General features: G+C 45.3%; 1 protein-coding gene across 2 annotated transcripts in view; it reads right to left on the bottom strand.

Moving 5' to 3' along the window:
- The window catches only part of ror2 (receptor tyrosine kinase-like orphan receptor 2), a 66,184-nt gene that overhangs the window by 8,372 nt on the left and 31,149 nt on the right, over positions 1 to 26,663 (bottom strand). Inside the window, exons 2-5 of one of the 2 annotated variants that reach the window (XM_049020001.1) lie at positions 18,335 to 18,415; positions 9,471 to 9,758; positions 7,641 to 7,671; positions 22 to 143 (exon numbers count right to left, since the gene is read on the bottom strand). In XM_049020001.1, the coding sequence (XP_048875958.1) occupies positions 22 to 143; positions 7,641 to 7,671; positions 9,471 to 9,758; positions 18,335 to 18,415 (522 nt within the window). The remainder of the gene's footprint in view (positions 1 to 21; positions 144 to 7,640; positions 7,672 to 9,470; positions 9,759 to 18,334; positions 18,416 to 26,663) is intronic. The other variant, XM_049020002.1, reaches the window with a different exon arrangement.

Raw genomic sequence — 26,663 nt, 5'->3', positions numbered from 1 at the left:
CCGCAGGCAAGGGGCACCCACCTGTGATGCGGTTCTCGCTTTCTCCCTGCATCTGCAGCGACTCCACGTAGATGCTGCGATTCCCGATGACGCGAGCGCAGGCGATGCCCCGGTACGGCTGGCAGAAGCCTTTCTCTTGGGTCCTGCCAAAATCAGGTTCCAGGTCATCCATCAAGTCCTTTCATAAGTCTGCCGCATTTATACAAAATACTCTCAAGCACACAGTACATCATCATTTCACACTCACTCAGTCACAGACATGGGAAAACTCCAGGGGGAGCAGAACTGGAGATCAAGCCTGGAATCCATCACACTGAGCTCACGTTCGATTTTTCTGAAAGCACCAAACAAACCCATGACCCAAATGACCCCCGAGATCCCCTTCTGCGCCGAGGCAGGAGTTGGAGGAGTGTTATTCTTGGTCTGCCTTCCAGTGCACTTTGACGTCATCCGCTCAAACCGCAGGAGTGAACTGGAGGCGCAATTAGTGCGACTTTGGCGCACAACAAATTGCGTTTAAAGAGGAGAAATGCTGTTAAGCAATAAGCACCTCCAGCAGCCCTGCCTGTTTAGATGGTGTGAAAGTAGAATCTCCGTAATGAGCTCAAGGCTGCAGGGACCCTCTGCACCACTGGGAAAAATCCTGGGCCAAGATTTTTATTATCTTTTTTTCTTCCTTGAGGTCATGCTCTCCGAGGACCCTCAAGCCGGCAATGATTTAACCTAACACACTGCAGGTAACATTTTATTTTAAAAATGTGCCACAACCTCACACTTTTCCTGTTCTCCGATCCTCAAGCAGGACCGGATGATTGTGACGGATGCTATATATCTTTGATCCCGTAAGAGTTCATCGCGCAACCTGGTTAGACAACGGCAGATGCAGACCCATACTTGATGTCAAAGTAAGGCGGATACATCGTAAGAAAAGAAGCAAATAAAAAAAAAGACTCCAAATGTTTCCCTTGTAATGAAAGTCAAAGCTACTTATCAGAAAATTAAATGCTGTTTGAAGAGAGTTTAGGTTCCACTGAGCGAAAAATCAGTGGACCTCTGCACTACCAAAGGGACTCTCATTTCTTTAACATTGCAGTTTAAATGTCATATTATGTCATCTAGCCTAGTACGTTGATTTTGGTCTTTTCCAATAATCCCCCTTATCATGGGAGTTTTGCTTACACAAAAATATTCGGAGTGCAGAAGGAAAAATGATTGGTTCAGAGATATAATCAATTAGATTGTAGAGGAGGTGGGTCCAAGCCAATCAGATGTCTCGGATCCACCTCCTCTAGAATTTGTTTGGTTATTTCACTGAATCAATCATTTTTTCCTTTTTCCCTTAGAACATTTTTGTATAAGTGAAAGTCCCATGAGCATAAGAAAGCTCTATTTTACGGGTCTTCAGGGAACTGCTAAAGCAGAAAGCACTGAACCGCTGAAAGAAGACGAGAGAGAACCAGGCCAAACGATCCAGCCCAGAGCACATGGGCTATGTGAGAGTGGGGAACGCCAAATGCAGGCACAGCCGGGGCCCAAGTCTGCCATGGCAGTCCAGCAAGCAAGAGCATTCTCTGGAGGGGAATGTTCTGGAGTGTGTCCGCTTTTTCTACATGGCTGGCAGACGCGGTGCTTCTGACTGGCCATAACTCGCGTTACTGCACGGAAATCCCATTTGGTGATGGGGATGACCAGTGCAGGGGAAGTGTGGGCAGGATTGCGAGGCCCTGGGCCAAGACATGGTTCACGATCCTCTCGGCAGGCAGTCGGAGTGGAAGCGATCTGGCGGAATAGTGGAAGTTGCATAGATGTAGGGAAAATCTTAGAGGTTGTGCTTAAAGACACATCAACTGGGAAGAGAGCGGGGAGTTTAACGTGAGGCGGAGCCTGCATGCTGTCAACCTCGACGGAACGCTGGTCACCAAACCCTTTGGGTCCCAGACTTTCCGCTAAACCCTTCCAGCTCTAGGAGTCACTTCAACACAAAAAAACCCATCGATGACATACCCCTAATGCTACCACATCGGCAGCATGGACGACGTAACTGGGCAGGACGACGAGATGCAGAAGGAAAAGAATAGCTGGTAGCTTCCCCCCTCTGGTAAAATTGTTCACCATGGTGACTGGAGCTGGACTGGGAGCCTGACCCAGGGGCTGGCTCCCGAAAAGGTATCTGGAAACTAAACAGTCCTGGGGGGGTGGGAGAGTAACCAACTGACAGTGTGGTCCTCTGTCTTGACGGATGGGATGCCAGTACTCCCTCAATAAATCCAGAGTCCAGGACGTGTTGGGAACATGTCCGGTGAGTCCCTCTTTACCCAAGCATGACATCAGCCACCTGGATGACATCATACAGGGCCGTGTGCGTCCCAGCATCTCGGCCGACACGGAGTGTCTACACAATGACCAATAGGTGTCTTGTGAACACGGGTGCAAAAACCCCACAACCATCAGCAGCATCTCTGAGAACACGTTTCCGCTATAGTGCTGTAGCTTTAACAGTAGTTGAGAGGGGGGGGGGGGGGAGTGTTTTCACAAAACACGTCAAAGGTGCTTTTCCACCATGCCAAGTACTTTTGATACTTTCGCTTTTCCATTGACTTCCAGTCAAGTACCAGTTACCAAAAGTGCCAAACTGGCTGGGGTACTTCTTTCATAATTTGGTATTTTGGGGTGGGACTTGAAACACTTTCTTTGTTGATTGGTTATGCAAATAGCCTGCCGCTGACACACAATACAGACGCCGTCTTGAATTTTTCCATTACTATCTAGCCCTATAATATAGTACAGCCATTTTTCAAATTCAGTACACAATACCCCGCCTCGTGTTGTGATGTCATTCAAAGCAGTGAAAAACCAACATCTTGCCCTGTACTTTTGCTACTTTCCCGAAGTACCAAAAGTACGATACCTGGTATGGTGGAAAAACCACCAAAGTCAACTCTGACCTCAGGCTATGACAGAAAGGTAAATAAAAACACAAAATAGCAAAAAACAAAAAAAAAAAAAAACAACTAGTGGTTATAATGCAGAACAACAAACAGTCCATTCGGTTTTTAGGGAAAGTGAGGGAAATCTGGATAAACGCCAACGTAACGCAAGATGTCATGCAAAAATAAATTAGGGACAGGCGCAAAGGACGCGGCTGGGCCTCTCTAATTGCTGCTTTGCCCAGCCGTACTGTAAACACAACCAGGGGTATCAGCAACTGGTAAATCTCAAGTCGCACTTAAACTAGCATGCTTTTGTTATGGGTCTTGGGGGTCGTGAAGACTCAAACAGGACGCCAGCCATGGCAAACGGCCCCATCTTCAAGGGCCGGAGGCTACAGGAGGTCTTTCAAACAAGGACGCCATTTTGTCACATTCAACACAAACATCGGCTCAAGAAAGAACAACAGATGACTGCAGCAAGAAAATGAGGAAATGTAACTGTCTGTGTGTTTCTGTTTTAAAGAACCATTTAAAATATGGTCAGAATATTTACCAAGTTTCTTTTTTCTTTCTTTCTTTCGCCACGACAGCTGTCACTGCCTGAACCACCATTTCTTCTAGAGTCACATGTGGTAATCATTCTGCCCATTTTAAACTGACTGCAGGGACATTTTTTACGAGGTTATATTTGAAGAGCGTAACTTCACAATAACTTGATTTACTTAGAAATCTGCAACGGTGGAATCGATGATGGAGGGACTCAATCTGAGGCTAATTTTACCATAAATACCTCTCTGAAAAACACACATACAGGAAGAGTTTCATATAGCTGTCGCAGAGGATTCTGGGCTAATTTGCATTGACAAATTAGTATATAAGCATATATATACACAAAGATGTGCTAATGTACATTTTGAAGAATACAATCCCTGCTGTCTTCCATGTGCTGTCTTCCATATTTTTCCTTTTTATTGCTGTCGATTGGAGCCGTCTTGAAGCCCCATCTCCAGCGAAAGAATCCAGCAGATTTTTATGTAAAGAGCATTTAGGACCGTAAGAGCGACTCCAGCTACAAGCTGCTGTTTCCAAAGTCCAGCAAAGCGAAACCGAGAGCTAGTTTATCTGTGACGTCCAAGACAAGCTGTGCTAAAGATCGGCGTGTTTGGACACAGTTTCCCGGCCTGACGTTAATTCGCGGGGATTAAAATATCCATTGAGAGTCGGAAAGGAAAAAAGGGAAACCTGAGCCCAGATTTAGTTTCAGACGCTATTTACAAGAGGCTGTCCAGCTTTCATTTTACTGAAAACAAGGCCAAAGCGTGTGGTGCCAATATGAAATCCCGGCCTGGTGCAGGGCAGTGCCTCAGCCGGCCCAAGGTCCCAGTAAACTTCGAGCGTGCGCACGAGAGTCTGAACAGAGGAGCATTTGTTCGTCGCAGGTCACGGGGGCAGAGACCGGCTTGCAAAGTGAGCCTAATAGAGGAACCTATTTTAGGCCCCATTCCAACAGACCAAAAAAAAAGCATTCTCTTGTCCTGTCCTCACTCCCTCCCCCCCAAAGTCATGACAGACTAAGACCATTTTAAAAGAAAAAAATCCTTGTATTTCCGACTTGTTTCGTCAGTAATCACTGCTGGGGACACGCCAGCAACAGCGTCACACCATCAGCATCAATTCTTCAAAAACAAACAGAAGTTCAGTTTTGTTTAGAAAAGTCGAACAAATCCAAACTTAAATGTGCAGACTTCCATACCCACCACAAGGTGGCAATACTGAATCATCAATGGTAGGGGGGGGGGGCGTAAATCTGCATGTTAAATAAATACTTTATTAGAATTAAATAAATCACTCACTTCCCACCACGAAGGATTAACAAGGCGAACATTATTCTTTACTAGTCAAACGATTGCCCACGAAGTCGGCCGGAGATTCCATTTAGAGCAAAATAACTATTAGGAGCCAAGAGATGGACGCGAGTCTCCCTGACATCTTTACTACCTACGTGGAGGCACATTCCCCTGGCAGTGGGACTGCCGGGCCGCTCGGAGCGCTCCTTTCATGGGCAGTGCTGGTTCCAGGAGCACGCACACAGCTGTAAGGAGGACGGCCAAAAGCGGCAGCGGTTTGTGGGGGGGTTGGGGCTGACGCTGACGCACAGGGAGAATCAGGGGGAGATACAAAGGCATTCTTGCTGTCTGGAATTTATGACAAGAGCTTAATGGGACCTATGACCTGCATCGCAGACCATTAGGACCATCAGGTCCACTGGAGAACCAGTGCTGCAGTGGAACTGGGAGGTGGAGGGATAACGTGTCAGACGGGCTTGGGGGACGACGCAGCGATGGATGCCGATGAGCTTCTAGACGCCAACAAAGCCGAGTGGTGCACTCATAGGGCCTGATTTCATTCCCAGGCCATTTTTAAGCATCAGCGTATTAAAGCATCACTGTTCGGGGCTAGATGTTTAAAATTATATATGTATAAAAAAAGCTGCAAACTTCTCTAATGGGACAATTTTCTGTAGTCAAAGATCTATTGTTTCTCTCCTCAAAAGAACTTTCCATTTGCTACAGGCCTGCCACTCTGCGATTGGCTGGCTGCACTCGGACGGAGATCCCATCTGGCCCCAGTTTGAGCCTGGCAGCTGACTGAGTCTGGGAATGATTGTGAGCCGTTTACACACGACCATCTCCGCAAATCAAGGTGGCGTTGAACACTAATTGACGCTGGCAATCTCAAGGAGACCATGGTAAACAAGCACAGGCTCTCTACAGCTAAAACTGGGGCCGTAAAGTTGCCCCAAATGATTGACCAACTACACCCATGGCTATATGCTCTGGGTCAGATAAATCCTGCTTTAAATGCAATCTAGACGGACCTTACTACCAGAAGATGTTGTTACTATGCATTGTTACGCACAAGAAAATGATAAATCTGTTTTGTGTGTTCAGTAGTGAAGTAAGTTGATGTCAAAATTACAGATTGAGATGCAGCCTGTCTATTTCACTGAGAAACAAAATAAGCCATGTGAAAGTTCAGCTTCCCCCTCCCCCCGCCCCTGTATGCACGCGCCTTACCACGGCCTGCACTCGCTGTTTTCATTATGCCCCTTATGACACCATGGTATTTATTTAACTTATGAGGGAACAATTAAGAGTCGGCTGCACGTTCCGTTTCCCAAACAGGGAGGCTGCCAGTGTTGGGAAGCCCGTTGAGAAATTAGCCAGAAGCCAGCCTGCAACAGAATAGCCTTTTTGTTTGCCCTAGAAGGGTCTCTAGCAAGACCTGGCTGCACCTTCATAAAACCAAGGGTCTGTCCACCAAATCCGCCCCCCCCCCCACTTAGTCCTACGTCCTTGAACCCACTAATGCCCTCCTAACCCCAAATTCTGTGTTGTCTGCCAGAAAGGGACAGAACCCAGAAGGAACAAAGGAACCCTTGGAAGGCCTCAAGTCCAGGTGCAAGAAGATACAGGAGGTGAGGACCATAGAGGTGCAATAGGAGAAGGGATACAAGTCTTAGGCGGCGCTGCCTCTCTGAAGCACCTGGAGCTCCGGACTGCAAATGCATGTTATGTGATACACAATTTTTGTCTGTCGTATGTTTAACAACAGCACTGTGTTACTATGTTAAAACTTAATTTGAAAATTTAAAATCTATAAACAGTAATCGGGTCCAATCTCCGATGACTTCTTTATTATTAGTTGTCACTCATGGGTGCAGCACAGGACATTTTGGCATTCATCTGTGTTTAACTTTAAAGTCTATCCTTACATTAAACATGACTGTTTATCGGCAAGCACAAGAAAGCAGAGAAGATCAACGCAACAGCAGCGACCCTGAAACACAACACAGCTCTGGGAACAAACACTTCCAAGAAGAAAATACAGAACCAAGCTCTCACTGCACGTGAACCTACAGTATTCATTACTGACCAACTGTAAAATCCCACCAATATCTCACTAGCAAACTCGAGGCTTTCCAGGGGCCAGACAACAAATCGAGCTCAAGGATCAACGCTGATATATCCCTGAGCAAGGACCTTAACCTAAACTATTTGGTAAACCCACAGAACCATAAACAGACAATAGGAAGAGGTCAATAACAGGCTCTACTTAGCAAGAAAAGCACTGCTAAAGGCTCATTCACGAGCAGCAGACCTGCGCCCACAACTGGCCAGTCGTGGGAGGCGATTAAGATAACTTGAAGTATAAGCAATACATCATGTCTCAGAACACACAGCGGCAGTGTTTGTGTAAGTGTTTAAATTAAACACGACCTGGAAAAAAATGCCCTTATCCTACAATCAGTACTTTATCTCTGTAATCTGGAGAAGTACCAACAGCAGCATTTTTAAACCGTTTTCCACTGTCATGTACTCAGTTTATTATTGCGTATAATACAGTGTTAATACTAGCTATGAACTTTATAGTTGGCAGGGTTTACGAAGGCACGTTTCTGAAGGCATTCACTGCTTCAATTAGTCATTAATAATTGTTACATTTAAAAGGTTTTGCTGATTGTTTCCCTCAGCATGTCTGAGCTTTCCCAGCTCTCCGTTAATCCGTAAAGCCGTTAAGCTGGAATGAGTATTTTAGCAAAACCTCCTGACAGTGCAATTTACAAAAAGTGCCCAAATTGCCCTAATTGGTTAAATGACAATGTTAAAAGAGTAGAGAGAGAGACACACACACACACATTCTACTTACGGGTCATCTGGTCCATGTGTTGGCGATTGCCCTGCGGAAGAAGAGAGAGAGCGTGTTTCATACGTGAAGAAAGGAGTCGTAAACGCGGGGCGGCGCGGCCACTCTGCCTGCCTGACTGCAGTGGCCTAACATTTCATTTCTAAGCACATAATTACAGTCTAAATAACTATGCGTGGGGATTAGAGTGACAGATTCTCAGAGCGGGGGCTTAGTGTCATTAATGCTTTTCTGAAATGCGAAAGGCGACCTTGTCACGGCACTCGACCCTCCTCTCATTTGGCGCCCCCCCTGGGGTAAAGACATGCTATCAGAGAGAGATCAGATTCATTTAGAGTGGTATTATCATGGGGAAAACTGTGACTCAGGTACTTAATTATGATTGGAACAAGCAGAGACGAGGCTATTTGAGTTGCCAGAGGCCTCCGTAGTACTTTCTATGATGGTGTAGTAATTCAACAAGGGGGGGGGGGGGGGATACAGGGGGAGAGCAAAGGCCCAGGGTTTCAGGCTGGGTAAGCATGTGCATTAAATCAGTTTTTTTTCCCCCCCAACACAGTCCTCAGGGACCCCCAAACAGACCACCGGGGGATTGGAGGGAGTAAGACCATGGGCTGTCAGGGCGTCCCTGAGGACCGGGATGGGAGACCCTGCATCAAAGCACCCTTGGGACCAAATGAAGAGTCTAATGGGTGTGTATGCTGGGCCCCAGGTAAAGTGACTTTAGTTGAGCGAATGAAAAGCCTTTTCATTGGGCAGCTGGCAAGCAGGACGATCTGAAGCACAGTTACAGAGCAGAACCGGGCCCATCTCAAATCGGACGCCAAATCCCTCACACACCACGCCATTGCTTGGCCACGTAGTAGGACGGACAGCCACTGGACCAGCTCCAACATGTGGGCTCCCAAGTCTATCCAGAATCTTCTAGCTTAGTTGTTTTGTAGATCGTCTCCCGTACCATGTTTTTGGGGGGTTACTACTGAGTGATTCTGTCAATGTAAACGCTGCACTTAACGAGAAAATCTGTCAAGTGACAAAGTGGGCTTGCACTTTTAATTGCAAGAATCTGCAGATTCTTCTTCTTCAAAAAAAATAAAGATAAAAACTGATAAATGTTTAAATGCAATGTTTAGCCATGGGATGCAACTACTTTTTAAACCATGAAATTTGTAATGATTATCGTTGTAAAAACCCACTCAGATTTGCTTCTGCTGAAATAAGGCAGCCTATTCTGTAGGGGGATGAAGATTTATACCAGTAGCCTTCAATAAATCAATAGGAAAAAAAACACACACTTCTGCAAATGACGACACTAAACACTGAAACAGCCCCTGTCCCGTTCGGTTGGCGGCTGCGATTTTCTCAAATAACAGCAAAGACGGGTAGGAAAGAAAATACGAGTTCATTGATGGAGTATAACTGGTTTTTATAAAAACACGCCTGCAATGGTGAATGCCACAATTCTTCTCTATGACCATTAGCTTGGGGGGGGGGCATATTCCCATTATAACAAAGCTTATGATTCATTTGAGGACCAGAATCTGGTTGACATGGAAGTCGAAGTATGATAGATGATGCAGAGGATTCTGGTTGAACCTCAAAATTCTGCATGGAACAGGTAAGGCTTCAGAGAAATCTACTACTAAGGGTGAGAAAAAGGTCTAAACGTACATATTAGACAAAGAGGTTGTCTGGGTTTCGGTTTCTGCAGACCTGAACTCCTAAGTTTGTCTCTGTTTAACTCATTGAAATACTAACAGAAATAACACATGGGTTTGTGGGAACTGCGGGAAAAGTGTAAACAGACTGAGATATGAAATTTTCTGTCCTTACCCAGGCGGACGTAGAGCACCCCCGTGGCAGAGATGACCTTGATGCTGTTGGAGGCCACGCACTGGTAGTATCCCGTGTCGGTGGTGTCCAGGTCCTGGATGCGCAGCTTGGAGCCCGACTCGGTCTTGCGGATGGAGATGCGACCCTGTTCCTGGACCACGGGCGCGTCGTTCTTCAGCCACTTGATGTTGGGCTTGGGGTTGCCCAGCACCTTGCAGTGTAGGGTAGCCGTTTGCCCCTGGAGCGTTGTGATGTTGTTGACCGGTTCCAGGAACTCCAGGAAGTTACCTGCGAGGGGGGAGACCGGGTCAAAAGTAGGCCTACAAATACTGTCCTTCACAGCCTTTCCTCATCCATATACAGCTCTGGGAGAACAAAAATGCAGAGAGCACAACATTTTTTGTTTCACTCATTTTATGGGTGTGCATCTGTGAATAAATATTTCTTTGCAAAATGCCGCCTTGTTTTTCTGTTTCTCATTAATAAAGCGCTTCTTCAATGCATTATGGGACTTCAGTCCTGCTTCTAGGAGCCTGATACAAACTGTCCTAGCAGTGCACTTCAAACCGGCACTTAGTGTTTCTCATTCCATCAAGGTCACTTGATGTCATCCTACGATTCATGAGAAATTGTCAGATAAGTTAATGATCATCTCTGGGATTAGAAAGTTGCTTCCGCCCTGTAGCTGGCTGCTCTCTGGTCATTCCCAGGGTCTCCTGCTTCACCTTGTTCTTGTGTACTGCTGCTTAGAAATTTTGAACCTGGAAGCAACCTGTTGCGTAGCGTAGGATTTAACAGGATTTACAAATGCAAGTCTGTTTAAAAATAGAGTGTGGTCTTGAATTTTTCTTTCCAGTCATATGTTTGCTGGTCCCATTTGCAATCTGCCATTTGAATCCTGGGGAGGATTTCCCTGCTTATAGCAAGTGGCAGCTGGGGTACCGGAGCCTAACCTCCCGAACGGCTCCAGGGAAGCGGCCCGACCCGCCCCCCCGGCCCCCGGACCCCAAGCTTCACTCTCACCTCTCAAAGAGAGCATGACGACGTGCTAAAAACGAAGCATTCCAATGTTTCTGTACTCATGCTTATGCAAATGGCCAAAAAAAAAGGGCATCGTGGTCATCAAAAATGAAGACGTTCCCTTGTCGCGCATAACCAGCGAGCCCCTCTACAGATGTGCCTCATTTAAAGAGACTGGATAAACAAGAGCTGACTGGTCACTGCCCCTCTTCCAGAGCGCCGGCTCCACATCTGATGGTATTATTCTGCTGCTGAACTGCTGAACTCAGGGTAACGTGAGCAGTTACATCTGGATTAAGTAACCCAGACTATTTCACGAAACAAACCATCCTCCTGGAAGAATCTTGACTCTGAAGTTAAACATTATTAATGCATACAATGCTATTTATTCTGGCACGTAGTTAAGCCTGATATCTACAGCACCTCTCTGTTGAAGAACTTCTACCCCAAAATACAGGTATCAATGCCGATGTGGTCAACAACTGATGCTTTCTTTGGACATACCACACTTTGCTCAATATAATATTAAATTAAAAGGCAATCACATAGCAGGGAAAATATTTTATTAAACTTTCAGCTACATATACCTACAGAGGGTATGCACTTGACCTCACAGTAGCACTCAAGTTCAGCTTGAATGCTGCGAACACATCTAAAATTGGAAGGGGCTGTTGTATGACTGATTGTGCAAATCAATTTAAGAAATCAAAGCTATCTTTTTACAGACTGCTGAAAGCTAAAGAAAAGAGAAGCAAATGGATTGCTGCAATCCACAGAAATGACTGGAACCTAGGCTCTGAAATGTGGATTTGCAGCTGTCAGTTTGTGTCAGTTCTGTTGGATTTTTCGGTAATTTTATACCTTAAGTTATGTACTGTATTGACTATTCAAATATATTCAGCATCATTCATTTATATTCTGTGAAAATGTAAAGTTTATATCAACATTTATTAAGCATCTATAGTGATGAGGCTTGTGTTCTAAAACCCAGTTTTCCAAGAAAGTTTAGACAGTGAGATAACTTTAAGTTTCTACAAAAATACATCGTAAGGAACCCAATACTGGCAACATATCAATGTCTATGGTCCACTGATCCTTTGGTAAGTTGTACGGATCCCTGTCGAGTCCAGCTGCCTTGAATTTAAGCAGATCATGTTTTGCAGTTTCGGCAACTAAAATGCAGGAAATTCTGCCACTCTGGGGGGGGCGTGTTCTAATGGAAAAGTGACATCGACACATACTATCTTTAGGATGTCACCTTCCAGAAAGCTGGTAAGTACCTCAATCCCCCCAGATGCTGGCCAACAAGTGAGGGACTGTCACCCCAGTGCCCAGGGAGACGTGAAAGGTAACAAGTTAGAGGTGATAAACCGCCACGGCGGATCGTCCCATGGTCTCTCGTCCTGAGGGGTGCACAGGGTGTGGAGAAGCCCAGCATGGGCCAAAAACCACAGAGTGAGCAAACATGTAGGGCTCTTCAAGGTGTGGGGTTCTCACCCAGGCCTCAGCATTAACTCAGACCCAATCCACCAAAAACCGGATCATACTGGTTAGACACCTTCATGGTTCTCAACAACAGGAAGCAGAGCCCAATGCCGAGCAAGACCGCTCACACACAGGATTATACAAATATACAAAAAGGTTTTCTTTAGCAGCTTGCTGAAGTTTAACTAGCCATATATCATCTTATAAAGCAGCATATTCGATATTAGCAAGCAGTTAGCAAGTATGAACTATCGTTACACAATGACCAGTAAAGCACGCTAACACACAAAAAAAAAATAATCAAATCCTATCCCATTACAGTAGGTTAAACAAAAAATAAATGAAATGAGACTATATATAAACTGATTGCCAACAAGATACGAATTGTGCCTGCACATGCATAATGATTAGAATCAAAGATTATATTTATACGCATTTTCAGAACGTTTTCAGACAGTTTAGTGACGGTCTACCTAGCACACTCTCGATAGTAAGTTACTTAGGAGATGCTAAAAACATCTACCTCCCCTGTCAATAAGCCTGACAGGGGCGCATGTCGGTGAGAGGAACAGCGATGGCCTCTTGTGTTGCCACACAGAATGTCTTTTTTAAGCAATGCTCCCTGAGACTCTTCTCTGTTCTGATTGGAGCACGTTCAGCGGGTGCAGCCCACCCCCAACTGACATGTGACTCATTTGCAATTAAATGATTTGGGCCACAAGGCAAAAGTTGGGACCTTTTAATTATGGTGTTAATCCTGACCCCTAATCACCCCCAGTTCCCATCTGCGGGAGCCTGCTGTAGCCAGACCTTCTCCTACAGTAAGTGAGGGGTGGGAAGGAGGGAGGAAGGGAGGGGGGCCCCGGGGGGGGGAAACCCCAGCAGACAAAACTGCAGAACTTCAGCATGATAACACATGGTGCACATTGTAAAAGTGTAAAACTCTGCGGCTGGAACAAAAACGATAACGCTGGGAGACTTTGTGCTATCGAGCGACGGTAATGACAGGATGGGCATCACATCAACCAGGCTTGGGAGATATCAATCACCAAAAAGAGCAGAGACGGGCAAGCGGGCAGGGGTGGGAGTTAAAGCCCAGATCTGCTGAGAGCAAAACCACCATGGACCTCAGGTCGAGGACAGGTTCTCACAGGCACATGGCGCAATCTTTCATCGGAACTGCAGCGTGGCAGGGAATCTCTCGACACTCCCCTCCACGCTCTGTTAACACCCCACCGGGCTGCCCCGGGTGCGATGCACGCTGCCCAAAGCTTTCAAAAACCCAGAGGGCGGCTCATAAAGAGGAGCTACGACGACGCAGCACCAGGTGGATATTTGCTCTTACGGTTCTGCTTCCGGTAAAAAAAAAATTCTGCTGGAGTTTCAATTAAAAAAATATTTCTAGAAAACTATCTACTCTGGAGATTCACATGACATTTGAACTCATTGTCAGGCCTGAAAGCCAAACAACTGAAAAAACTGCTCAAACCTGATTTAGGCAATCAGAGAGTAGACTGTGATAACAAAAGTACATTTAAGGTACAAGGGCCACGCACAGCAAACCAGGCCATCGCTTCCTTTCCTACAAACCAATTTTTCCCAGTTACTACAGGTCAGACATCTGGCACCAGAACTGTAACAGGTTTTTAAAAAGGTATTAACAACATCCATTCATCTAACAAAAAATGGCACCTATAGTTTTCTTATATGTTGCAAGAGTTCCTATAGGTTTTGAATATAGGAAAATCTTGAATCGCAAATATTGGGATGATAACTTTAGAAACTCTGGAAACTCCAGGAGATAGTGGGCAACACAGTATTTGTAAAATGCGAAGTATGACATCACATGAGGAGCTTACAAGCTTACGCAATAAGTGGACCAAGGAGAGGGCAAGTAAGATTTGAACAATTTTGACAGTAATTTAATCACTATGGTGCTTTTCGCCCCCCCCCCCCAAATTGTATGGGGTTTTTGGCTGCTTCACAGATTGGTCCAGCCAAACAGAAAGTTTTGGGTCAAAAAATGTACCTGGAATAAGAGTCCAACCTGTATAGATATGGGATGGACTCGGCCCCTTGTTCACACAAAAGGAACAAATATGATAAAATTATAAAATGGCTGGGCTCAGAAATAATTACCATTTAATTTTTTTGAAGAGCCAAAAACAAAAACAGTTAAGCAATATTTGATAAAAAAAAAAAAAAACAGATCCGACAGAACATCTGGAGATGCAGGCGTGTCAGATCCCCAGTCTACATTTCGGCCATATTTTTGTTGATTTGGCTAAAACTGTTACACCGAAGAACGGAATAGATGGACCCAAAGATAAGGAGTCAAGCTTGGGCAATGAAGAGAACCCCAGTCCAGTAAGGAAATCATCCACATCACTTGGCTTTAGCCACCCAATGCAACACATTAATTCCCACTGAACAGCAATCTGCTGTTTCATCTGATCCTGCACAGCTATTAATTGATCCTGCACGAGGAGACCAGGACGTTCCCAGGACAGCATCTAACCCCTAAACTGAACGAAACGTAACGCCGACATAGTTTTTGCCCTATTACTAATTGCCAATGATGGAAAAAATATTTGGAAAAGCATGATGCAGAACTTGAAGAGTCAAACGACAGAAAGCAGGCTCTTCGTAGAGTGCTGAGGTATACTGTAGACATACATCTTCAACTCTTAACTACAGCTTCCACCCTTAAACTCTGACACAGGGCTTCCTTTGACTCCATAACAGGCAGTTGACTCATATACAAGACTATTGTCTCGCCCGTCATCATAGTGACAGGAGCAGGAGAATAACCATAGAGTGCTCTTGGAAGAACCACTCTTGTTTCCCAAAAGTTCCCTTGGGATGAGCCAATAAAGCTGCTGTCCAATGGGAAGGGACCCCAAGCCACACCTGGGATGAGTAACTCTTGGAACAGAATGTATCCCCAACCAATCAGAAAAGCCCTGTATTAATATGACCCACACCCATAAACTCAGGCAATGGAAAAATAAACATTTCGGTTGTAATAGCCTTAGGGCACGAAAAGTTGAGATTTATAGATCATCTTGATATTCTTTAATCAATAAACTGCTTGGGAAGAAGGATCGGATTGTGTTGGTTGAAAGGGCGGCTAGACATTTGTTGGAATACAAACAGAACTTGAGCTCGTTATTATGAAGTCTTAATGAATAGTAGGCTTCAACAGTAGGGCTACACTTCCAGAACAATCCGGCTGTTCTTTCCGAGCAGTTTAATGCCATGCTGGCAAATGTCTAACCTTCAATACTACAAGTTCAGATCAACGTGGCACAACAAACAGGTTTATATCTAATATCTGTTGTATGCGTAATTTTTTTATTTTTTTTACACGATAAAAATTGTCAGCAGGTATCAATTTTTTCCATTACTGGTAGGTAAAAGGAGAAGCATTATCTCGGTTGCTTTCTTGGCCCCGGAAAGCAGCTTGTAGTTTGCATATTACTCTTTCTTAATTCTTAGTTGGTTGACTGCTATTTGGATTATTAATTCTTTGCGTAGTTTTCATGAAACATAAAGCAAATGTTAGCAAAGGGATTCCTATGCAAGTGTATCAAAAGAAATGTTAATAATGCTATTATTATTAGTTTAAGCTGATGTTAACTCCTGTCGCCAGTTGGCAGTCCTCCAGAATGTTAATGTTCATACACGGACTGACATGCACACGCAGCACATATCAGAAAGCTAAGCAAATTGAATTTTCCAGAAAACTCTGGGCCAGTTCTCTATGTAATAGGTGCATGTAATACAATTTCCTGCAGCCATGCACGGTACATGTTGTTTTTAAAATCACCAGACTTAAACCAGCCGTTGGCCATGAGTTTTCGGTTTGTTGTTTTAGGTCTGAAGCCCCAAAGGATTCTGACATATCCTTTACAATGGCAATGATGCCGTATGTGTATCTGAAATACAGTTTAACAATATACAACAAACGATTAAGCAGGAACAATGTCAGAGAGTAGTTTGTTAAAAATCTAAAACAGAAACTGTAGGATGTTTGCAAAGACCAACTACAAGCTGCAGTGTTGCATGGATGTTATGTTGAAATCAGTTTGTAAGACTTTGTATTCATAAATCCCATCTGGATGCTCACCGACTGTATAAAATAAAGTGCACTCCTGCCTCCCACAGGAAGTGGGCGCCAAAGAGACCCACATGTCGCACTCGGGATCCACGCAATATTTATGTGGTTCAGGTCCTTGTTTAATGACTCATGAGGGCTGGATGATGCCCTCACGACCCACGACAGCCCCTAAACCATAAAATCAAAGGGTTTCAGTGGAGCGCATCTGTGTCATGGATAACCAAAAACAAAATTACTACAGGAGGAACCGTATGCAGACTCAGCACACCTGGGCAGCTGCACCAGCAAGCTACAGTTCAATGACAGAAATGTAAATGAAACATCCGGCATAGAAGAGGGTTTGCTGGAGCAGAAATAAGCAGAATATCAAAGCCAGTCTTAATCATAGGGGCAGTGTGCGGCTCTGCGGGTTATGAGTCAATACATGTGTTCAGAAGGTTGCTGGTTTGAATCCTGTGATTGCCAGAGACATTATATCATTGTCGGCCCCTTGAGCAAAGTCCTTAACCCTAAACACCGCTCCAGGAAAAAATGCTGCCCATGAACTCTGACCCCAAACGTCTGACCCACTTTATGCATGTGTGTGTGTGTGTGTGTGTGTGTGTGTGTGTGTGTGTGTGTCGCTCTCTCACAGGAGAGCAAGATAGGAATTCATTGGTTTCCCAAATCCCATGTGCTTTTAAAAAGTATCAGCATTAAGAAACGACAGGATAATACATGCCTACAATATCTGTTTCAGCTCTAGTTTCTTGGGAGTCTTACAGAATCCCAGCCTCAGAACATCTAAATCCCTGGCGTTTCGCCCCTGTAATAAAATGAGCATCTGATTAAGAGGCACAGAACTATTTAAATGCACTTTAAACGGTCGTAAAACAAGGCACCACCATTGTATCTGAAATAGAACTTTTCAGATACAATGAAAAGATTTTGCCCCAACCTCAGCGTTGGCGGCCAATGTAAACAGTCACCTCGGTATCATGCTCGCATTTTCCATCACTGGTGTTGGACGGACCGGCCAAGATGAAGTGGCAGGCTCTCGCGAAAAGCTGAAATTCACCGGAAACCCACACAGCCTCCCACAATTAAGCTGAAGGTCAGATGCAAAGCTTCAAGCTGACCAGTAATATAGAGTTTGACGTTTGTGTAATTACGCACAGCTATACATGTTCGTACAGCTATTAATTATGTCGAAAGTCAGTTTGGTGAGATTGCCTCCACTGTTCACCACTATAAATTTTTTCCCCTGCTAAATAAAAAAAAGAATGGAAAAGAGTTGAGCCCAGCTAACATTCTGGATTACATGTATGTTTAGGGGGGAAAAATCCTATCAGGACAAATATTTTATTGTGACATAATTACTTCCTTCCAATCAATGGTGCAAGTCAAGCGTACGGGGGATTTAATTGCAGGCTACCCTTAAAAGGAAACTTCATCCATCATCCAAGAAAAAGGCAGCGGGAAGGGAATTCAAAAACAGAGGCCTTTGATTTTAAGCTCAGAAAACTCAGAAAACGCTGATTCTGGACAACAACGTTGGAGCGAATCATGAAACGTGAAAGCACTGGGTGACACAGCTAATCTTCCCGCATATGCCATCATGATCTGAGGGCCGAACATGCCTGCTTTCCCAAATGGCCTCCGGAACCAACAGCGAAGTGGCACCAGGACACATCGAACTGGAGCTGGAACTGATGCTCTGCGTCGTACCCTGACCTGTGTCATATTGTGCCATGGCAATGATAAGTCACTAGGACACAAACATCATGTAGCCGAATGATATTAACATACATGGCGAAAACACCTAAATACAGAGCTTCTGAAGACTTTGCTGACCGGGGGGCCGAAAGCAAATTACAAAGTTATTAGTACCTGGTTGTGTGCAGGTATATATCACTGCAGCTGGGAGCCCAGTGCCGAGTAGGAGGGGTTTATAAAGAGGGTATCGGATAAGATATAGACCCCTCCCACTTGACATTCAGCTCCTGGCTGTAGTGATACGCCACCTCTCAGTGTGTGTGTGTATGTGTGTGTGTGTGTGTGTGTGTGTGTGTGTGTGGGTGGGATGGTGGCTACCCGTCTGCCTGAGACTTGAGCTGAAGGTACCCAAGCATATATACAATGCGTAACCAATCCTACTTCTGCTCAACAGCTGAGAGGCTAGATAACACGGCTGCTCCCATTAGCTTCCTGGCTTCTGGTGCCGTAAGCGAGTCACGCTTCCAGGGCTGGGTGGAGTTACCTTCCGACGTGGGCAGGCCTCTGCTCTGAGCTTCGGCGAAGCCGTCAGCTTCCGCCGGCTGGGACAGGTCCACGTCCGCAGCTGGGACGAGATGATAAAAGCCACAATGAAGCACTGCCGGTCACTTTCCCAGTGATTTAGAATGGGGGGGGGAGCATGCAAAATATTTGTACACAAAAACTGTCTTCTAATAATTGACCTAAAGAGAAACAGAACATAAAAAAAAAAGGATTAGGGGTGAAACTCCAATATGCAGGATGTGGACACAATAGCTAAGGGCTGAGATGTGATTAATGACAGTGATCTTAACTCATGAGATCAAGTCCAATCAGAGAACAGCCTCTTTAGTCATCTCATGTCATGGCCAGAGGCCGAGTCTCTGCACATACGATGGGCATGTGTTACGTCAATGACCAGAGGCGGCGGAGGAAGAGGCAGCGGAAGAGGCGGAGGTCTCAGCAAAGGGCAGGAGTGAATTCAGAAAGTTTCCTTAATTTAATACAGCTGGGGTGAGGAGGAGAGGGGAAAAACAGCGGCACCCGGACAAGGATCGAGGAGGCGGCTTGGGGAAGTTCTAACATTAATGGGAGGCAGTGTTGCAAGAGGCACAAAAGTCAGCCTTTATAATCTGGACAAATTTAATGAGCAGGATAACTAAAGTTAGGGAGACACCGTAAATATAAATTAATTGTAAGGCCTAGGGAGACTACGTCCATAATTCATGCCGCTGAAAATCTCAAAAAGAACGAAGCACAGCTGCCTGAATTTCATCCCATCTAAAAAACCGGGCAAAAAAACAAGAATTTGAAGATGATTCAAACTATAAATAAAAAGAGTTTTGTGGGCAACATATTTACCACACATGACAACGCTAAAAAACCCCAATTAAATCTCAACACAAAGGTCCATGAGGGAGGCGAAGGCGAAATGAACGTATGATCAACTACAGCCGTATGTTGAGGTTGACTGTCGTATTTCAGAAACGTCACATTTTTATGGAATCTGATAAAACGCAGAATTTAAAAATTCAGATGTTTCCCTTTCACCCGCCCCCTCTCAAAAAAAAAACATCAAAAGGGACTAATGTTGCCATCGGACTCACGCCATTATTTTCCCCCCCACTGAACTTTACGGGTTTTCCTCGTTTAACAGGCCTCAGAGCCCTTATGAATAAACCACATTTGCCGTTACGCTGGGAGTCCGACACGCTGAGGTCACTTGGATAATTACACGCCGCTCCTTTGCCGCATCCCGATCCGGAATTCGCTGCAGGCTCGGCCATTAGCGCGTTAATGAGCATGCAGCCGCGGTGACGCTCCTGCGCGTCCGGTCCGGTCCCGTCCAGCCCTGTCCTACACACAGGTACAGAAGCCCACTCATACCCCCATTCATTCATCCATACTGCTTCCCACACACACAAACCTCTCACACACGCAGGACGTGGGCAAAACCTAAAATGCTACACATGAAATGTGTCAACCTTAAAAAGTATAAACCATAAACCCCCAATAAAATGCAGCGCCCCTCCACGGTTCCCTTGGCATGTCCTGTTCTCTCCACCATCATTTCCTTTCACCATCCAAAGGCATCCATTGGCAACCAATGCGCTCTTCAGTGAAGTTTGGGCTCCACCAGGACCCCACGCTTGTTAAAAAGCTACCTGTTCCCATGGTTACAGCAACTCTTGCATAATTGCATCGAAATGGTGAGGAACAATGCATGCAAATCCGCTGACCAATTAAGTCAATGTGCATGATATAACAAAACAGTTCTACACTTGAAGTTCCTGTAATATTCCCATGAAATTAAGTATTAAGTTCTGAATTCATCCCAATTATTAAATCATAATGTGTGTGTGTGTGTGTGTGTGTGTGTGTGTGTGTGTGGGGGGGGGGGGGGGGGGGGGGGGGCTCAGGACTTGGATTCCGACACTTTGAAGAGTACTGAGCTTTATATCAATGATCAGGTACCCAAGCCAAACTCAGATTAAGCATTTTTCAATGTGGAAAACAAAGTAGATCCAGCATAGAAAGAAGAAATATGTCCACCGTGGGTTCAGTGTTTTTTTCTGAGGCTAATTCTTAAATGTTTCAACCTGAATGCAGGACCTGATGTGGCTGTATGATTTGTTAGACAGCTTACGTTTCTGAAACATAAAACTTATCTAGGTGCAGCACTCTGGAAATGTTGTTTCTGGAGCAGACAAGCTGACTCTCTGGGCTGGCTGGATGTGTTAGTCAAAGAATGTTACTCAGTTAGTCTTTGGGGGGGTAGACAAGGCTGAGGAAAGACTTACCCAAACGCTGTGAGGTGGGAGGATGAGTAACGGCTCCTCCCCCGACCAATGGCAAGAGGAGTTTACACGTCAAATTATCATTCTGCTGTAGCTGTGAGGCCTGCGGAGCATGTTCTGCCTCTCCTCTACATATCCCGATGTCAGCCCTTGGTGATAAGCCAAGCAGATTCACTCCCCAAGCTTTATGGAGAAGGGGAAGAGTCCCCCCCCCCCCCCCCCCCCCACACACACACACACACACATATATATAAAAACACTCGCATACAGACTGTGGCAGGCAGGATTTAGAGCCTTTAAACTGCACATAACCCTCAGATGGGAGAACACTTGGAAACACCTACAGGAGTCGAGCCCCACGATGTGTCTGAAGCATAGGTGGGAACCTACAAGCTCTGCCCTTTGGGAAAACAAAATTCTTGGACCTGTCAGGCGGTCCTGCAGCTGAAAAAGCCCACCCAAGGGCGGACAGCTCCGCACTCTGCCAGCAATTAGGGACAATAAAATTTTATCCATCCATAAATCCATCCATCCTCCAAATGCTTATCCTGGATAGGGTCATACATACCTGGAGTCTATCCTAGGCAGTAGAGGGCACTGTAGTAGTTTGCCCTGATGGCAGCCCCACACACGCGCGCAATGCCAGCTATCCTAATTACATATCTTTGGACTGTAATAGGAAACGGGAGAAACATGGAAGAAAACCACATGACACGGGCAGCACACATGAGCTCCCCGTTTGTGAAGGACGTTAAAACCAACTGTACAGTTTACTGCACCGGGAAACGCAGCTGATGGGTCATTTCAAACGTTTGCATTGCCGGCACACTTACGATCCATCGCTGCCATTTCTGACCCATTAATGAATCTCGCGCGAACAAAGCGCCCACCTGAGACGGCCGACTCAATGCGGCACCAGTTTCCCGCAGATGAGTCCGAGCATTGTGGCCCTCGCCGGGAGTCGGCGGGCCTGAGGCCCGGTTCAACAAAAGGGCCAGTGTGGAGGCATGGATGGAGGCGCTGATCTGATTACTTTGGCCCAGCAGGCATCCAAAGCAGCCCGGGCATCACTGAATCGCTGCCTTTCAAGGAACATTCTCCTTTTTCAACATCCGGCCCTCCTGGCAACCGGGGGGTGGGAGTGGACTCCGTGTCCTCGTAAAGGGGCGGGGGGTGGGGTGGCAAAATGGAGCCGGCTTTGGCCCAAGCCCTGGACCCGGCCCCCATGGGGTTGGCAGGGGCCCTGACATGAGGGGAACGGACCCTTGGCCTATCCCAGAGTAGGAGCTTGTTAACACTCCATTTGCCCCTCCGGAGGGCCGTTGTGGGGAAGTCCCTCTGCCAGGGGTTGTAAAGTAACAGGAATTAAAGTTGGAGTAGTTAGGTACTGGGCCCGGAGCTGGAAAAACAGGTCACGCCATGTCAACAGCAAAAATCCCAGGTCGCTTTTTAAAAAAGGGGGGGGCAGAAATCGGGAGGCGATTCTCGGCCTTCCGGCAGCAGTTCCGCAGATCCTTTATTCCCGATTCCGCAGATCACTCATGGTGCAGGGTCTCTCGCTTCGGACAAACCTAAACAACGTGAAATTCCGCAGTGCGTGGATTAGCTACCGGATACCGGGATAAACATCAACGCCAGACTTTTATTACAGTTTTTTTAAGTTGACTGAAACAGAGCCGTTAATGGTGATTCGATCCGCCGCAGAGTCTTCAAAAAGCACCGCTTACAAGACAAATTGAGTGTTCGGGCAAGACCGAACAGATATGCGAATACCTCTCCTCACCTGCAATAGTACTTAAACCGAAGAGGTAAATATTTTTAAAAACTGCTGCTGGGTGGCGGCCTGCGCGTGCCGATGAAGTGACCTGGAAGAGCCGTGGAGCTCAGTTTTGGAAAGAGCTCAAGAAATAACACCAGCGTTCCTCTGCCCATCGACACATGGACTGTCGGAAGGTAACTAAGGAAAGATATTTGACAGCCTGGGGTAAATACGATATTGCTCAGCATTAAGTGCACTGTCTAGTAATAATGACTAGTCAGTCCATGGAGCAGTTATACGTCAAAGGTATGAATCTCATTTTAGACCAAAAGTTAGTACCCTCAGGCAGGGGGGGGGCTGCTAAAGATATTGGGCCCCCCAAACCAGATCAATCGGATTAAGTTCCAAAGAATTTTAAGGCCACGGTCACTCGGGGGCCCTTGGAATCATTTCCCGCACTATACGGCACCCCCACCCTCAGGAAAGACCAGTACATTCTCTTGAGAGTTCTGTAAAGGACATTACATTTACTTATCTCTCCCAAACTACACGTTACTACATTAAGTCCTGCTCCTCCTTAAAGAGGACAGTTTAAGCTTTAAGTGACATACCATGTGTTTAGCTTTTTCCATCCCCACACCTTTACGGGAAATAAATTGAGATTTAAAAAAAAATGTTCCCCCTGGATCTCAGCAGGATACACACATGTACCTGTGCGTTGCAGAATTGTAGGCAGACTCGCAAACCCACACACCATGGTGTATAAATAGGTACACGTTTCTCAGGCCGTACTGGCCCTGCTCAGTTCCCCTTCCTACAGACAGCCCAGCGTGCTACAAAAAAAAACCACATCCTGCGTGGGACACCGGGACCTGGTCGGTAGCACACCATGTCATAAATCGCTGGTGGCCTGGCGTGCAGGCACCGCCGTCCTCTCCGCCTGCCCCAACTTTTATTTTTTATATATATTTATATATATATGTGTGTGTTAAGTATAAAGGAGTTTTTTCTCTGTCCTCCATGGAAATCCCCAGAAAAGCCAGTGAAATCACCGCCTGAGGTTCGCTTGACAGCACTCCGCCAATTGGCTCCATCATAGTAATACACCCAGTGTTACCACAGTATTCTTCTTGGCCCCCCCTCCCTCCCCACTCCCTTTTCGAACCTCTTCATTTTGGCGCAGCATAAATCTAAATAAAATGGATATTAAAGAATATTAAAGTGCTTAATGCAACAACAACATTAATAAGCAATAAATACCAATCGCCTCACAGCTTCCATTCAAAAGTCCAACTACACTGAAATGAGGGAAATCTCAGCTCAGAAAATAAGGCACATATGCAGACAATTTTTAAGGAAGTGAAAAGTCCGGGATTCAAATCTGACTGTTTCTATCTCGAGACATCAGCAATTAATACTAAAGAAAATAAATGCTTCTTCTTAGATCGGAAATTGTCCCGCAAGCTTCCTGGGAAGCACACAATTGCTGTTCTGAACAACAAGATTTGTTAAATAAATGTAATTATGCTACATCGAAAGTTTGGTGAAAAAGCTTGGTCGTACAGTAATTGTTGCAAATTGTGCTTTAAAACACACAACAATAATGAATCCTGCAAGATATTGGGAGAAAAACACTTTTAAAAAACCTTCCATGGGAGAGAAATTCATAAAATGCGAAAGAATTCATACACAGAAGAGAATGTACAACACAAGTCAACAAGTGCCCAATGCATTTACAAGACACAATGCATAGATGTTGAAAGTACCATGACCAAACTTTCACATAACATGTCTTTGATGGGGTGTAACAGTCAGAAAAACACCTCTCCAACGACCAAGAGAAAGCCACCGTGAACGATGCCCGATTCATAATCACATACCTTCAAATGCCCCCCCCACCCGGCTGTATTGGTGTCATAATATAAAACATACAGCATAAAATCAAAATGAATCTATGGTGGAACACGGTTCCCACTGATTATATAAAGTCTGTTTGACTAGCTGAGGCCTCATTTGTAGTTCCCAGCCTTTGTATACATCATTGTAACTCCAGAGTCTTAAGGGTGCATCCAGGAGTCAAGGACGTACTTCGAGTAAAAGGTCTCCAAGAAAAGCGGGAAAAGAAAATTCCACTGGACCCAGTGTGTTTTTGCATGTAACATGACAAAGCTGCAACACTAAAAATATGGCACAAAAAAAGTCATCGCGAGGCAAATTCTCGAGTTCAGGGAGTGCACTTCAAGCCAGGCGTAATTACACTACACAGAGGAAACTCAACTCCTCAGATCTTCCGCACAAATTATAAGATAATGATAGCCCTCTCCACAGACATAAACTCAACTCCGCGGAACCTTCGGGGTTCTGTGTTTATCGTCAGAAATTCTGGTCGTCATAGCAAGGTGGCTAAATTTAGGAGTACAAGTCATTAGAAAAGAGGTGGGAAAAAGGGTTAACAAAAACAGTGTTAACACCCCATCTTGAGTGCCATGCCCACCACAATATGCCCCAATGACCTTTAAAATTACTCTGAGATGCCCCCTATAGTCCACAGGCATGGCCCTTTAAACGAAGCTTACGGAGTTAGTACTTAAGCTGAGCTGCTGTAATGAATCACATTAATACACTTGATTCATTAATAGCAGTTAATCATGCTAATCACACAACCCTGCAACTCATTCTCAGACATTTTCAGCTGGAATCCTGCATCTACTTTATCACTTGTGCAGAAAGGTTACACAATATAAACACAATTACTGAAGTTTGGACATCGCTTGAAGTGTGGTACCAAAGGCAATTAGACATTGAGGATTTATGGTACATCACCAGCATAATCTGTTTTATACTAAGGTAATCACATAGAATCATTTAAACGACAAGAGAACGTTAAACAAGAGCAGACACCGCAATTAACGTCACTTAAGTCTCCAATCGGTCAGAAGCACAAATTAAACCTGAGTTTCGTCTGCAATAATCCAAGCAAAGCGTTTGGCGAGTTTCTGATTTGCTCGCCCATGATTTTTACATTTGTTATAAAGACGGATGGCTTTGTCTGAGCCTAAGCCACAAGCACTCAGAGTTCCTACAATCTGAATGGACATTCTTGGTCCAGAACCTCACCAACACATCGTTCAATGCCGAGTCCTTTTTTTTTTGGAGGTTGAGTAGGTCACAGCAAACTTTAGACTGCATTCTTCTAACCATGCTAATTTCTTTTTTGCGTGTTCATCACTGACTAAACAGCAATGGCCAAAAAAGCTGGAAACATTCTCCAAACGGCTGAACAGCATCCCAACCATTTCCTCGCCTACCCTGGGGCAGACGGCCCCTCCAGTCTAAAGGACATCCGAACTCCTGACCTCTCCTCTCCACTGTGCAGTATTGCCGTCAGCTACATCCTCCTTTTCTTAAAAGAAAAGATGAGCCACTGCACTAATTTCTGCTTTCCTGTCGAACGACGAAGGAGAACTTCGAACTTTTTATAGGAAGCACTCACAACCAATTTGTGGGCTTTGACAGGCAGGTATGTTATCTAGCTGAAATACGAGCTCAGTTTTGAGTCAACATACGTACTATAAGCTTACTCTACAGAATTAGTACATGTGGCTCTTGAATGAATATCAGCCATCACAGCACTCTGTAGTTTAAATACATATATCACTTCCCCCACCCGAATGTTGAGATCAAAGTTTCTACTAGTAATTACACATTTTCAACATGTCAAGATATAAGGTGGGGAAAAAAACATGACAAATACCCTGTGTAAACAGTTTAAAACCTGATTACACAAAATTACTGTCAAGGCTTTCATGGGCTGATAATTTGAACATTTTTCACAAACAATTAGGTCAACATCAATTCATAAGTCAACATAATCTAATCTCTAAATTCCCAGAATGGTGTCGGGGGGGGGGGGGAGACAGTCGGCTCTTGCCAATGAAAATATAGAGGACATGAGTTATCTCCCGGGGTGCACTGACATCAAAGGGAACTCCAGGCTAAACGCTCGCTAAGAAGCCGTCCCTGTGGGTAACGGGGGCCGAGGTGCCGTCAGATCCCTGTCTGAAGGTCCAGCCTGGGGGTCGCTAATGTCACTTCTTATTATAAATATCCGGCTGGCGGAAAAGCAAAGGCAGCGGGGTGGGCAGCTCCATGCCAGCGGTGGCAGGGGCAGAAGTGGATATCTGCCGTCTCTTACGGACGCGGAGGTCACGTGGGCCGCGTGTTAGTCGAGGTTGTGAGGAGGATAGAGGCGGAGGAGGAATGCGGTGGCCTGAGTC

This window comes from Brienomyrus brachyistius, chromosome 7, assembly GCF_023856365.1.
Source record: "Brienomyrus brachyistius isolate T26 chromosome 7, BBRACH_0.4, whole genome shotgun sequence".
Taxonomy (NCBI): domain Eukaryota; kingdom Metazoa; phylum Chordata; class Actinopteri; order Osteoglossiformes; family Mormyridae; genus Brienomyrus; species Brienomyrus brachyistius.
This window is presented reverse-complemented; position numbering and strand designations above follow the sequence as displayed.